General features: G+C 35.5%; 1 protein-coding gene across 2 annotated transcripts in view; it reads left to right on the top strand.

Moving 5' to 3' along the window:
- Positions 1–14878, top strand: part of Nop60B (dyskerin pseudouridine synthase 1 Nop60B) — a 66966-nt gene that overhangs the window by 26762 nt on the left and 25326 nt on the right. For both annotated transcript variants that reach the window (XR_014132670.1, XM_081768511.1), the window contains exon 8: positions 6278–6398. Coding sequence is in view for 1 of the 2 variants with exons in the window: in XM_081768511.1 (XP_081624637.1) it covers positions 6278–6398 (121 nt within the window). In the remaining variant the exon portion in view is untranslated. The remainder of the gene's footprint in view (positions 1–6277; positions 6399–14878) is intronic.

The raw sequence follows: 14878 nt of genomic DNA, 5'->3' as shown, positions 1-14878 counted from the left end.
CAGTGGGACGTGACATTGCTGCCATAGAGCAGTTTGGTATTATTACTTAAATCCTCAAACCGAGCGTTCAGTTTACATGTAACATTTGTTGAGTTCGTCCTTTCCACCCGGAACGTTTCATATCAGGGATACCAAGGAATCCCTGGTAACTCAGTGGTAGAGCGTTCACCTTCGATGCTTGGAGTCTCTGGTTCGATCCCAGCTCGTCGTGTGGACTTTGTGGTGGACAAACACCGTGCTTGTGGGGTTTCTCGGGGTTCTCCCGTTTCCTCCCACTTTCTTCAGTCCACCATTTCATTCATTTCTCATAATCACCGTCTCTTTTAGCCTAACCGGCATAACCGTGGGATGTAAAGCTCAAAGATTTCATTTCTTTTTCATTTCGAAATAGAAAGGTCGATTACAAATTATATTTTATTAAATGTAAGGGAACAGAATTGTTTGTATAGAAAGAAATGATTATTGACTTCATCCTTGTCGTTGCCGAAAGAAAATTACGATATATGCCCAACCTATCAATTCGCATTGTTATTTATAACACGCTAAGTAGGCAATCTCTGTGTATATTAATTGAATTAAGACTTTAATTCCGTAATAGTGATAAAGAGCTCATCAGCTTGGGAAAGGAAAATGCTAGTAGATCTGTGTTTGAAACCTACTTGCTTTTTGTTAAATGCCCGATGTTGCCCGTTCTGATCTGCTGATCCGCGGCTTTATTTCGAAATTAAAATTACGAATAAAAATTAAAAAAAACTAATTCTTATACACAGATGCTTCATAAATCGCATGAGGGTCAGTCCATTTCAAATCATCCAGCTAAAATATCAAATGAAACCCATAGTCTCAGAATGGCATGAAAATTTTTCTGTTTACTCTACTTGCCATCCTTATTGATCACACCAAATTTTAATTTGATATCTTACATACTTTTTTAGTTAAATTTTTTTTTAGTTTGGAAAAATATACGTTTTTGTTGTTGCCGAGGGTTAAAGAGATTACGACATTGATATACTAAAAAGATCATAACTTTGTTAATTCTCATCATATCACAATGATTTTTTCACTAAAATGATCACAATAAGATACAGAATAAGGTAAAAATACATTCAGCTACTTGTACTTGAATTGTTGCAGTACATATTACCTCAAACCTGGATATTACGATTTTTTTTAAAGAAAAAACAAAATTTTAAAATACAGTAAAAACTTAAAGGCACTACATAAACCAAAGTATTTTATATGTATTTATAAGCCTAAAGACATGAGCTAATATGTTCTGAAAGAAAAACTGTGGGTTTTTAACTGTAAATATTTTTAAACCATTTATCTTTAGAGTACGGCCAGGTATTTTAAGAAAATCGTAGACCTTCACGTTGGCAACCCTGGCGTTGTCCCTAATTGTCACAGGGACATGAACCATATCTCGTTACAAAACTTATGGAACACAGATTCCAACAAGGTAACTTCTGTGCCCCCTTGTTTCCAACCCACAGAAGAAGAAGAAGAAGAAGAAAAATGGCTTTTTTCAAAAAAAAATTGTCGGACCCTGGCAACACTGTTCATTGTCATACGCAGGAAAAAAATTCTCGCATACACATCAGACATTGGGTGGAATCATAAAAAATAAAGGGCCTAGGTGCAATAGCTTGCGAGATAAAAATTCGAAATCTCGTATATACTATGGTCAACATGTACAGTGAAACCTCTCTAAAACGGACAGCCGTGGGGAATCAATAATTGTCCGCTATAGAGAGGTGTCCGCCTTAGAGAGGTTTTGATATTTTCTTACGTAAATTAGTAAAGAAGTTAATATGCAATTAGTAACAATATTTTTGGATGAATCATGTATTCACGAATATTACCAAAATGTTACTATACCTGTGTTGTCCTCTGCTGTTCAATACTCTATGTTCGAAGCACAAGATGGAAATAAGATGTTATAGTTCTCTGCACTTTACACTTACGTTTTCAGTATGTCGCTTTAATTTGTGGGTTAATTGCAATCCAGTAGTGTCTTTTTGTGACAATATGCGTACCCGCGGGCAAAAACTACCGAACTTGTCTTCTGCTTGGTAAGAGATTCCAGCAGGACAGTAGAATAACGTGTTATTCCAAACGGCATGCAACTGTCAATCACTTTTGTGTCTAAAACAGCTTGGGTGGGAGTGGAATGCAAGCAAAGGACATGAGAGTGTTGTTAAACAGAGACTCTTCGTCTGGATTGCTGAGGAGATAAAATGTCACAATGCTTTCTTGGTGACACATGTATGACTTACTAAAAATGTATTTTTACAATACTTTTCAACTTATTTATAGAGAAAGTGTCCGTAATACGGAGGTGAATAATACCTATAAAGGACAGAAAAGACTGTCCGTGTCCGTACTAGAGAGTGTCCGCTTTAGAGAGGTTTGCCAATATGTTTTATCCTATTACAGTGTTTGGGGATTACAAAATATGTCCGTTATGGGAGGTGTCCGCTTTATAGAGGTGTCCGTTAGTAGAGGTTTCACTGTATATATTTTACGAAGGAACTGTGGTCTACCCTCAGGTTGGCAACCCTGGCGACTTCCCTAATTGTCACAGAGACGCGACTGATACCTCGTTGCAAAGCTTACGGAATACTGGTTCCAATGAGGTAACTTTTCTGCTCCCCCCCCCCCTGGTTCCCAACCCACAAAAGAAGATGAAAATCATCTTTGACTTTTGTGGGACGTTGGCAACACTGTTCTTTGTCATAAAAGAAAAATCACTTTCTCCTACGGATTCGGCATGGGGAGGCACAGTCTAGGTTCATTAGGAGCCGAGCAACAGAGGTTTGAAGTACTGGCGCTAAGGAGCCAGGCATCTTCTAAGGGTTAAACTAGTGCACATTTTACTTTCTGAAAAACTCATTGAATGATTTACATGTAAGGCGTAATGAAATTATGACATTTTAATCAAGCTGAAGATGTTAAATTATTTAAGCTGCAGTAAATTTACCAATGTTCTAGAACTAATACAACTGCGCATAAGCTTTTACAGTAAACTTTAAAAGCAAATAACCAAAATATAATTTTATTATTTTTTCTTATAAGCGCTTTCGATAACTGTCTTAGTTTTTAATAAATTAAAAATATATTTAATGTATTTAGAAAGTAAGAATGTTTCACAAAGTATTTCACAAATCAAAACAGTTCGTTGGAATCTTATATCAGTTTAGGTAGCAATTTCGTTCGGTATCTTGAGGAGTGCGAATCCTACAGCCCTCAGGTTCATGAAAAAGAGTTGAGTTGATTTCAGTTTAGCGTCCCTTTCAGCAGCGAGGCTATATGAGACGTGGACCTACTGATTAACGTTGAATCCGAACCACATGAGTTCATGAAAAAGACTTTGGATTAAAAGCTACATGGTGTTTTTTTTGCCACCAGCCATGGAAAGTCTCCTTGTGACGGTATAGGTGGCACTGTCAAGCGCATCGTGACAAAAGCAAGTCTCCAAGGTAGTCCTGGTAATGCTATTGATAATTCCGATTTTTTTCTTTTTGCAAAGAAAATATAGAAAATATAAAGTTCACAATGATTAGAAAAGAAACCTTGATAGAGGCACGAAAAAACTTAGAAGGGCGTTTCACTCAAGCCAGGACAGTACCTGGAACACGTAGTTTTCATCACTTTGAGCCCAAATCTGAAGACTCCATTGCAACAAAACGAGTAAGTTTAGATGACAACTTTTGCACAATATTCAACTTTTCTGGAGAAAATCATTCGGTGAAAATGCCTGTTGTGGGTGTGCACAATTACATTGCATGCCTTTATGATGACCGGTGGTATTTTGGATTAGTTTTGTCAAAACATGAAGATGAAGGAGACGTTAAAATTAAATTTATGCATCCCCATGGGCCTGCTCCATCTTTTCACTGGCCCCCAAAAGAAGATGTTTGCTGGATTCCTATGAGTAACATAATTTCATGTGTAACACCCCCCTCCCAGTCACAAAAGCATCCGCAAGAATGTATTATTTTTCCGAAAAGGAAATAGGTTCAATCAATCTTCAGTGCAACAAGATGTTGAAACAAATGCAAGCCCAGAAATAAAATGTTCTTAGTGTTTTATTTAAACATTTTCTGTAATTCCACTTCAGGACCTCTATGATGTACATACTAAATGAACCACTTCAGGACTTTAAGATGATTTAGTAAATTCTTTTTTCGTTCACTGATTATATTCAATCTGTTGTATGTGATGAATATGTATAATTCATTAAACTCATAGTGAATAGCTATTTTCTTCTTCTTTTGTGGGTTGGGAACCGGGGGGGCGGGGGGGGGCACAAAAGCTACCTCATTGGAACCAGTATTCCGTAAGCTTTGAAACGAGGTATCAGTCGCGTCTCTGTGACAATTAGGGAAGTCGCCAGGGTTGCCAACCTGAGGGTAGACCACAGTTCCTTCGTAAAATATATACAGGTTGACCATAGTATATACGAGATTTCGAATTTTTATCTCGCAAGCTATTGCACCTAGGCCCTTTATTTTTTATATGATTCCACCCAATGTCTGATGTGTATGCGAGAATTTTTTTCCTGCGTATGACAATGAACAGTGTTGCCAGGGTCCGACAATTTTTTTTTTTTTGAAAAAAGCCATTTTTCTTCTTCTTCTTCTTCTGTGGGTTGGAAACAAGGGGGAACAGAAGTTACCTTGTTGGAATCTGTGTTCCATAAGTTTTGTAACGAGATATGGTTCATGTCCCTGTAACAATTAGGGACAACGCCAGGGTTGCCAACGTGAAGGTCTACGATTTTCTTAAAATACCTGGCCGTACTCTAAAGATAAATGGTTTAAAAATATTTACAGTTAAAAACCCACAGTTTTTCTTTCAGAACATATTAGCTCATGTCTTTAGGCTTATAAATACATATAAAATACTTTGGTTTATGTAGTGCCTTTAAGTTTTTACTGTATTTTAAAATTTTATGTTTTTTCTTTAAAAAAAATCGTAATATCCAGGTTTGAGGTAATATGTACTACAACAATTCAAGTACAAGTAGCTGAATGTATTTTTACCTTATTCTGTATCTTATTGTGATCATTTTAGTGAAAAAATCATTGTGATGAAAATTAACAAAGTTATGATCTTTTTAGTATATCAATGTCGTAATCTCTTTAACCCTCGGCAAAAACAAAAACGTATATTTTACCAAACTAAAAAAAAATTAACTAAAAAAGTATATAAGATATCAAATTAAAATTTGGTGTGATCAATAAGGATGGCAAGTAGAGTAAACAGAAAAATTTTCATGCCATTCTGAGACTATGGGTTTCATGACCTGGATGAATTGACATGGACTGACCCATGACAAAAGTGACGAATCAAATATGAAGAAGTAATTGTGTACTTCGCTTTGTCAGGATACATTTCGCTTACAAACTGGATGTCGTTTAAGATGATTTTATATGTGACGATAGAAAGCTCTGTGCACATGCGTTCATATTTTCTTGCATAACAGATTTCAAGTTACGTGATAGAACAAGATTGCTACTCAACCCACTTTATATTCAGGTGTTTTATTGAGGTTATGAGTAGTTTGTCGAGATAGAGTTGCAGTGTGGAAAACGATTCGCAAAATCCGAAGGTCACTGTATTTAGGGCATATTTCCATCGCTTCCGAAAACATATTAGTGATTTGTATGGATGAGTCAAGTAGTTTCATCACTTCCGCTGTCAGCCGAATTCACATTTTCGTTTCTATACAAGATGTCTGCTAGGTAAACAAAGCCTAGATTAGTGTCACTTTATTTCCTTGTAAATACGTTTCCTTATCTTAGCTTTGCTCTTTAAATCACGTTCTTTCAGAAGTTTAAACTAAAATTGCAGTTACCTCTTTCATTATGATAATAACCAGCCAGCACAAGACATAACCATTGTAAGTACCATACGTAGCTTATGGTGTTGAAACCCACCGGAAACAAATGATGCCGGAAAGACTGGTGGAAATAGCTTAACACGCGCTTAATTCATCCATTGTTCCATTTCAGCACCAACGGTTCATTAGGTGTGGGTCTACAGCTTAACGTGAAAACTATAAGCTACATGAATTCCTACCGGGAATCGAACTCAGTTCTTCTGCAGCAACAGCTTTATATTCATAGAAGTCTTTCCACAGCATAAGTTCGCAGTTTTTGTTCTCACTAAATAGTGATTATGCTAGTATAAAGCTTTACTGATCTCTCGGTATTTTATACAATGATTACATACTATATTTAGTAGAACTTACTATATTATTATTATTTTTTAGGTGAATGCTGTATGTTACGGGGCCAAAATAATGCTTCCTGGTGTATTGAGGTATGAAGATGGAATAGAGCTAAATGACGAAATCGTCATTGTTACCACAAAAGGAGAAGCAGTTTCATTAGGTAAAAATATTACAATTTGCTTTTCCTATATAACAAATGGATTGATATTGGTGACGAGAGCTGTTGGGAAATGGTAAATAAGGTAACTAAGGACCAAGTAATGAAGTAGAGATATTTGTAAAATATATATACATATAAAATCATGCAAGAAATCTCCGTTGCTTATACATATTTTTCCGCTGAGCCTGTCATTGTAATTAGTCCATATATATATATATATATAAAGATAATTATAGTAACACTGAGTGAATGAATGTACCAAGTTCCTTTCATGAACAATACTTGGATAATCTGATACATGAGTATCTCTTGGCTTTCAGGCAAACACTGTAGCGAGTTGGATTGCAGTGAAGTCATTCTGTAAACTCTGCTTGAACTGGATATTTTCTGTAATTGGCATAACTGAAGCATAAACACATAAGAAATTAATAATTCTACTTCATATGAACAGAAGATAAAATTCCGCGTATAGTTATCAGATCTTAAAATTTATTCTATAAGGTAATCTATAAGACTGAGAAGAATTTCAGGCAACGAGTGGTAGTTGTTTTCTGCTCCAATATACTGATGGGTGCATGGAAATATGCCCTAAATACAGTGACCAGCACCATAATATATACACGTGTAAAGGTATTGCAGGTAATTAAATTTGAGTTTTAAGATGGACATTTAGTCGAAGGCCCTTGGAAGTGTCTTCTGATAGGGAGGCTAAGAAGGTAGGATAATGTAAAGTGAGATTTAAGATTAGTAATGCTAAATTTTATTAGATTGAAAAGAGGGTGTGTCCTGCGTTGTTGAACCTTCAGGTTCATTCAACTACGGAACCATTTTTAAGAATAAACCAATTTTTAAAATCAACATAATATACGATATTACATGGACAAGAACTGATAAATTTGTTACTGATCGTGGAAAGAGTATAAGTAATTTCCTGTGCAAACGAACTTATTCTATATCAACGTACAGTAATTTATTAAGCAAATGGGTCATGTAGTAATTTCTTTATTCTTCACCGTGTAACATGATTTAAATTAATTTACGCCGTGGTAAATAATGTTACATTACCGTAACTCCATTGGAAAAGAAGAATTTTCACTGGCAGTGGAAAGTTGTAGGGTTTTCATTCTTATATTTTTGTAGACGATAAGTAGTAGAATTGAAGCTTACACTTCAGGTAAATAGGTATGTTCATTCAGTATATTTATAGGTACGTGGCAATCATTTGAATAATGTAGATTATACCTATCAGCTACTTAAAAAGAAACCGTGATTTTACTCAACACACACACAGCAATTCTACATGCACTGGCGTGAATGCTTAGAATTTTATATGTGTATATAAAAACTTCTAAGCATTCACCTATACATAGAATTGCTGAATGTGTTGAGTAAAATCAAGTTTTCTTTTTCGAGTAGTTGATTAGACAGTATATACAATGTGTACCATTTATCTTGATATATCCTTATAATTTCTAATGAACAAAAAAAAAAAAAAAAAAAAAAAAAAAAAATCTTTAGTCCAGTAAAGATAAGGTTGAGAAAGGAACAAATTAGTAACAAGCTGAAAATTGGTATGGAAGTAGAGGAATGTGTCAGGAATAACATACTAAAAGTCCCCTAAAATCCCACTGTAGCTTTTCCCGCAATTTTGAAAAATGGCCGCCATATTTAGATGACGACAAGGAATTTATGGAAAACGTCACCCTTTACATTTATTCCTCTAGTCACCGTTTTAATAATCACTAAGCCATGGATCATATATTGTTCGAAAGCTTGAAAGACAGAGAATCTAAGTAAATAACATATATGCCCATCGTGCTAAATTTCTAGAAGAAGAGGAAGAAGAAAGTAGCTTTTTATTTTTAAAAAAAGGGTATATTTCCAGAAATGATGCGAAGTTTGTATCATTGACTGTTATTGCACATCAACGAATCAACATCAACATATGTACTTGATATTTATCTCAAACATAGCCAACAATGATACAAATTGGTGAAGTACAAGCTGAGGAAAAAAATGATAACCAATATTACTTTCTGACCTCTGTATACAAAAGTGCATAAGGTGACATTCATCTTCATGGCTCTAGTCACCTTCTGTTATTACATAGGACCAAGAGTTATATATAATAGGAAATCTTAAGAAACTTCGAACGAGGTAACACGTATACTAATCCAGGCCAAACTGTGGAAGAAGCGCAAAACCCAAAATTTCGGGACAAAACGTGATTTTCATATAATTGTTTAAAACTTGCAACACTGACAATTATCGTATGTTAATAAAACTGCACCACTGTTTTCACTCATAATTATTAATTTACTTTTAAAAATGGCCTACATGTTTCCCAATGGAGTAAGCTTTTATGGCACATAGTTTTACACTACGTAAATACAACACAAAAAGTATTTGACAGTATTAGAAAGTAACAGAAATTGGTAGTCTGCTTTGCATGGGTGAACCGTAATTCACACACTTAAAATCATTCTCAACTACAATAGTCATTTGATTGTAATTTTGTTTTTAAATGTCGTGTTTATAACTAGAATGCCATTTTGTTACTATTATTCTTCAAATTAAACTTATTTTTTACATTAGACGTTAGTATGCACTTTAAGGTTCCTGTGAACTCCCCCTTGTCCGAGCACTTCGCCTTTTCGCCACCAGATGCTCACTTTTTCATTTAGCAATCACTGCTGGTACCTCTACTGGGAAGAACTGAAAGATCGTACCGCTCAGTTTGAATGTGTCCAGGATATCCACACTTGAAGTGGGCGGGGAGAGGAATCCAACAGTTTTTTTTTTTCGTGCACCTGCAGTCAGTCAGAGTCTATTTATACAAGCCGTGTTATTCAGCCGCAGGGCAAAACCTCAACCATTGATGAGTAACATAAATCTTTTCTTTTTGCAGGTAGGAATAGAGTTTTGTACGAAAAACAGGAATTAGGTTGCAGAGAACGTCATTCACATCGCGTTGACAAATTATCTTTCGTACGTTTATCACATGAAACTCTTTTCTTTTTTTGATTATTACCAGAATATGAGATAAAAAGAACCTAAATGGTTCTTTGTATACAGAAAACAGACAAACAATACTAGGCCTAATATTTTCTTACATATCAGTATTATATGATTTTTTTTCTGAAGTGTATGATGCATGAAAAATGGACAAAATGAATTTTGACTTTTCTATTTGTCCCTATCCTTCTGAGTAGAGAGAATGATGTGGCGCAACTAAAGGGCCTGCAGGGCCCACAACATTGAGAGGCCCAGAACAGAAAGAGGCCCATTTCAGTTTCGAAGTTAAACTTTATAATGTTAAGATGTTAAAAATTATGTGATGTTCCAACTATATCTCATTTTTACCTATGAAGACGGTAACACCTGAGCGATTATTTAGTAAATTAAATGCCAACAAAACTTTTACTGACCAGCGAAAACATTATGACCACTCGCTACTTTTTGAACGAAATCATCTAATCATCAGAAGATAAGAGCTACAAGGCATAACACAACCGCGCGCCAAACACGACAAGAATCTCACTCGATTAGTCAGTGTGATGCTTGTGCCTTGAATGGGGAAGGACGACGATATATCAGGGTGACTAAGTGGCTGGGAGCTTCATTTCGGAAACAACGCGACTTGTCGAGTTTTCGCGATCTGCCGTGCTTATGTATTTCAAAGATGGGAAAAGAACAGTGAAACCAGCATCGAACCAAACAACAAAAATTTGGACGACCACACCTCATTAAAAATGTCGGATGTCGTAGACTCTCGAATTTGGTATAGCAGAATAGACGAAAACTATAGCACAATATAATAATAATAATAATAATAATAATAATAATAATAATAATAATAATAATAATAATAATAATGTGCATTTTTTTGCATATGAGCAAGTTGTGACTCACTAGATAGAACATAGAAAGTCAAAACTGTTCTCTGTAAATTTTACGTGACTCATGAATGTGGAAAGAGGGGGTCCGTTTAACATTTTTGCGGGGAGGCCCATTCGTCCTTACTTACGCTACTGAGAGAATGTAAGGTAAAATAATAACACCAATATATATATATATATATAGATAGATAGATAGATAGATAATCCTGGCGCAACAGTCCCTTGTGATCTGAGCCTGCAGCGGGCTTATGTTAGTAGTAAGCACAACCACACCCAACGTCGCCGGCTGTCTAGATTGAAGTCCGCTATCTTTTAGTTTCCCAACTTTTCTCTCGATATTTGGTCAACACAGAAATGTTTGAGTGCCACACCGGGAATTAATCCCTGGACGATGCACACCGTATCACTTTCGCTAATCATTTGGTAAAATTCAGGTTAGGGTGGTACTGAATTAATTTTGGAATATGCCATTTCTCATAAGGTAAAGTTCAAAAGTATTGTGACATAATTAAAAAGCTCATTATCAACCACGTATTCTTGCCTCTAATATCTCTAAAAGTTTTCGAGTTATGTGTCAAAAATGGTTGAAACACTTGAAGTTAGTTTAGTAACTTGAAGAAGATAGTGGACTTATACATACATGATTAGAATTGCTCCAATTTTTCTTTTTATTCTTCTTTCTCGTAAAGAAATACAAAATCATAATTTCAACCATTTTGGTACATTTTTCATAATTTGAAGCGCGAACAGCCGGTTTCTTTTCTTACGTTTTGAACTTGGGATTTATATTCTCCTTGTCACTTATCGTGAAAGTCATATAATAACATGGGTCACAAAGCTAGAATATCTTATGCGACAGAGGTAATGACAATTTTTGTCATTTCATCTCTCAAGATCTGTTAAATTTGACATTTATTGAATGATATCGGTTTTATAATACGAATAAATTTTTCGCAATAAGGTGCGTATAGTGGTCGTAAGAAATGGCAAAAGCTACCACTGACCTTTATAGTTTGACTCATGCTTTTTCGATCATGGTATTCCTCTTAAATTTTGCAAAGGACAGTATCATTTTAATTATCTTAACCTAATTTCCTAAAGCATCTCATTCGTACGCTAAAAGAAAGATTTCTATTTTTATGTATAAGAATTCAGGGGATGCAAATTTATTCAAAATTCCTTTACAATTAAAGCCGCCTAAACAGATATTCCTTCGAGATTTCTGTATTTTGAAAACAATTCACGATTTCAGTTCTTTGTATTTACTTGTTTCCATGTTTATTTATATCAATACTGTATGATCAGTTCCCAGAATTATTTTAGTTCCCCGGTAAATCCATTTATAACAAGCTCCAAATACTGCTACAATTTTAATGTGGTTTCAGGAGAATCTGCATATCTCATCCTTTTGTTACTCTCTATATATTCATCTACTACGTAAACAAACATCAGTGAAAGAAAGAGGCTGAGAGCTAACATGTGCTCCGTGAGGAACGTTGTCATACCTTGCACTGATATATCTAGAGAGTCTAGTGTTGCCACGAGACAAGACGAGACTTCTGGCTGTTTCGTCTCGTCTAGAAAAGATGTGTCCGTCTCGTCTCGTATCGAATGGTTCTGTCTCGTCTCGTGGCAACACCAGAAAGGCTGAGGCCCACAAAAGAGCTGTTAAACCAAGTGGTTAAAATTATAACTTTTAACCTAGTTTGGTTAACAGAGCACAACACAAAACACGACTGCAATCCTCCAGCAAGGACTGCTTAGTTTCGACTGAACCCGTAATTACTTCGATAGGAACATTTGTCAATACCGTCAGTACAGACGAAAGGCAAGATTTCCCCATTTATTCTGATATCCTTTTTTCAGAACCCTTGGCGCCACTTCAACAAATAAGGAGGCCTATGTAACTTTCCCATTTAAAAAATGGTTTATCTTCGAATAACTGCATAAAAGGATAAAAAAGATAAATTTTATTGTCAAATTAGAATCTTTTTCGAAACTCAGTGTCGAGAAAGGCTGACACGTTTCTGTCTTGGTTCGGAACGAGAAAGACCATGAAACAATAGTTAGTTACTGATAAAATTGCCACTTCTACGCATACTTGTACTTCTATTAAAGGATTTTTATACGTAGATATCTCCACCAGCCCCCGGAATAAAATCTTCTGAAACACTGATCTCAGTGAACGCTTTGCATTGTATTTGAATCTGGAGCACTATCACAAAATAATTAAACTTGAATCGATTGAAATATGGAAGTGAAAGCTGTTTGTAAGAATCATTTTTAAAAAGTGCTTTAGGTATTCCCTGTTCTTTGTAGGGTTTGAAACGTTGAATCATTTGGATCATTTGAAATAATAAAAGATGGTATACATTTCGAAGGCAAATAATTTATTCCGAGTTAATAAATTTTTAAGCAAATTCAGAAACTGTTTGTATTTTTCGAGACACGAGACAAGACGTTTTACGAAACGTTTCGTATTGTATCGTGTCTCGCTTCAAAGAGTCCTGTCTCGTCTCGTTGCAACACTAAGAGAGTCTTACGCATTATCTTTCCAAGAAAATGAGCTAGAAACTTGAAAAGCACATTCAGTCAATTGTTATCATAGAATATACTATGGGCATAGCCGCTGATGTGTAGGTGGTGACACAGGCGGAATTTGTTTTTGGCGAGTTGGAGCCGTGGGGCTCTTATTTGGATTGGAAACATTGGTTCAAAAATATTTTACATTTAGCATACATACATATACACATATCATACGCACACACACACACACACATACGTACATGTGTGTTACATATACTTTAATTAATGTATGGATCTAAGGACAAGGTCCGGTTCGCCCACCCAAAAACCGCCTCTGGGAGGTGGATTGGAAGCGCACCCCTGAAACATAGAATTATGCTAATCGTAATCTTCTGAGATAGACTACCCCCCGAGGAATAAGTAAATAAATAAAAATAGTTTATTAATGTTTATCTTCCGTATACGATTAATTGAAAAATTTTAGTGTCTCAACAATGAGAGCCATATACAGGTGATCCAGCGTTCCTGGCGGAACTTCCCTAGTTGCGGACAAAATTTCATACTATAAACTCTTTTCGGCTCTCTCCCTCACGGTAGTTTTTTTTTTATATATATATATCTATTATCTACTCCCTTGGAGTAACTGTTGCTCTGTATTTTCACGGGCTTGCAACCGTCAGAATGAATATCTTGGCTGCCTTCCCAGCTACCCAATCAGAATGCAATAGATACATGCAATAACAATCAAATCCCACACAAACTACTCTACCCATCAAATATTTTAACATGGAAAGTTCTTTTACGCAACGTATTTCGTTTGTTTAAAATGGAATAGACCTAAATACATCTTTTTTTTAATGTTGTTCTGGAGATTCGATAGCGAGACCGCTCACATCAAAAAATGAGAAAATTAGTGCTCTGACTATCTGGTAGAAATACAACATGCCATATGTACATTACTGTGATTACATTGCTATTTATTCAATGATTATTTTCTTTAGAGTTTTCTTACTCTCCAGGGTACTCTTCAAGGATATACAATTACTCTTCACTTATGTCGCGAAAAAATATTCAGCTTGCAAATTTATTTCGAGAACTTCTCATTCTCTAATAGATGTTTATACTCTCAATTTGTGCGTACAACTGACAAACTTACACAGAATCTCAACAGAGTTCAAATGTGAGGTGTCTGCTGTGAAACAAAGGTCAGTTATATGGGAGGGGATTTTAGAGTGCAGCTCTAGGAACACTGTGGGCTTTTAGAGTGTAATTCTAGGAACGCTGTAGGGGGCCATCCCGCTCCACCTGAGACACAAAAAAAATCTGGCGGCACACAACTAATTCACACTGGTTACAAAGCAGGCACAACAAAGTTCTGAATGAAATATGTTTATTTTTTTGCACTATTCCATTTTCCGAACAATAACATTTACCGATGACTTGTTAGCCCCTCCACCACAGCCACCATGAAAACAAATTCAATCGGAATTTGGCCAACTCGTTTGATCACGAATAATTATCGTTTGATCCCAAGCATAATGACGTATTACACACAATTTGGCTAGGGCTTGTTAGCCCTTGATAATCGGCATGTACCATTCCATAAACATTTCAATCGTAAATAGGTAAGCAAAGTTTCGTTAGTTTCTGGTAGAAAGTATGACAGATAAAGTTGATTGTTTATTTAACAATGGTGGCCTCTAACAATGAAACTAACAACAACAACTGAAATCGACAAGTACCATTTCATAGATAACTCAGTGGTAATCCGATGGGTGTGCCAAGTTTGGTCAGTTTCTGGTACAAAATATAGCAAAGTTGATTCTTTGTTTAACGATGGTGGCCTTCAACAATGAAACTAACAACAATATGTGGAATCAACACGTACTATTTCCTAGATATTTCAATCTTAAATGGGTGTGCAAAGTTTGGTTAGTTTGTGGTAGAAAGTATGTAAGATAAAGTTGATTGTTTATTTAACAATCAAGAAATCCAATAATTGTTTATTTAACAATGGTGATCTTCAACAATGAAACAAAAACAATATGTGAAATC

Source organism: Thermobia domestica, chromosome 8 (genome assembly GCF_964235325.1).
Source record: "Thermobia domestica chromosome 8, izTheDome1.hap1.1, whole genome shotgun sequence".
Taxonomy (NCBI): domain Eukaryota; kingdom Metazoa; phylum Arthropoda; class Insecta; order Zygentoma; family Lepismatidae; genus Thermobia; species Thermobia domestica.
Note: the sequence above shows the minus strand (reverse complement) of the source record. Positions and strands in the feature narration are given on the sequence as shown.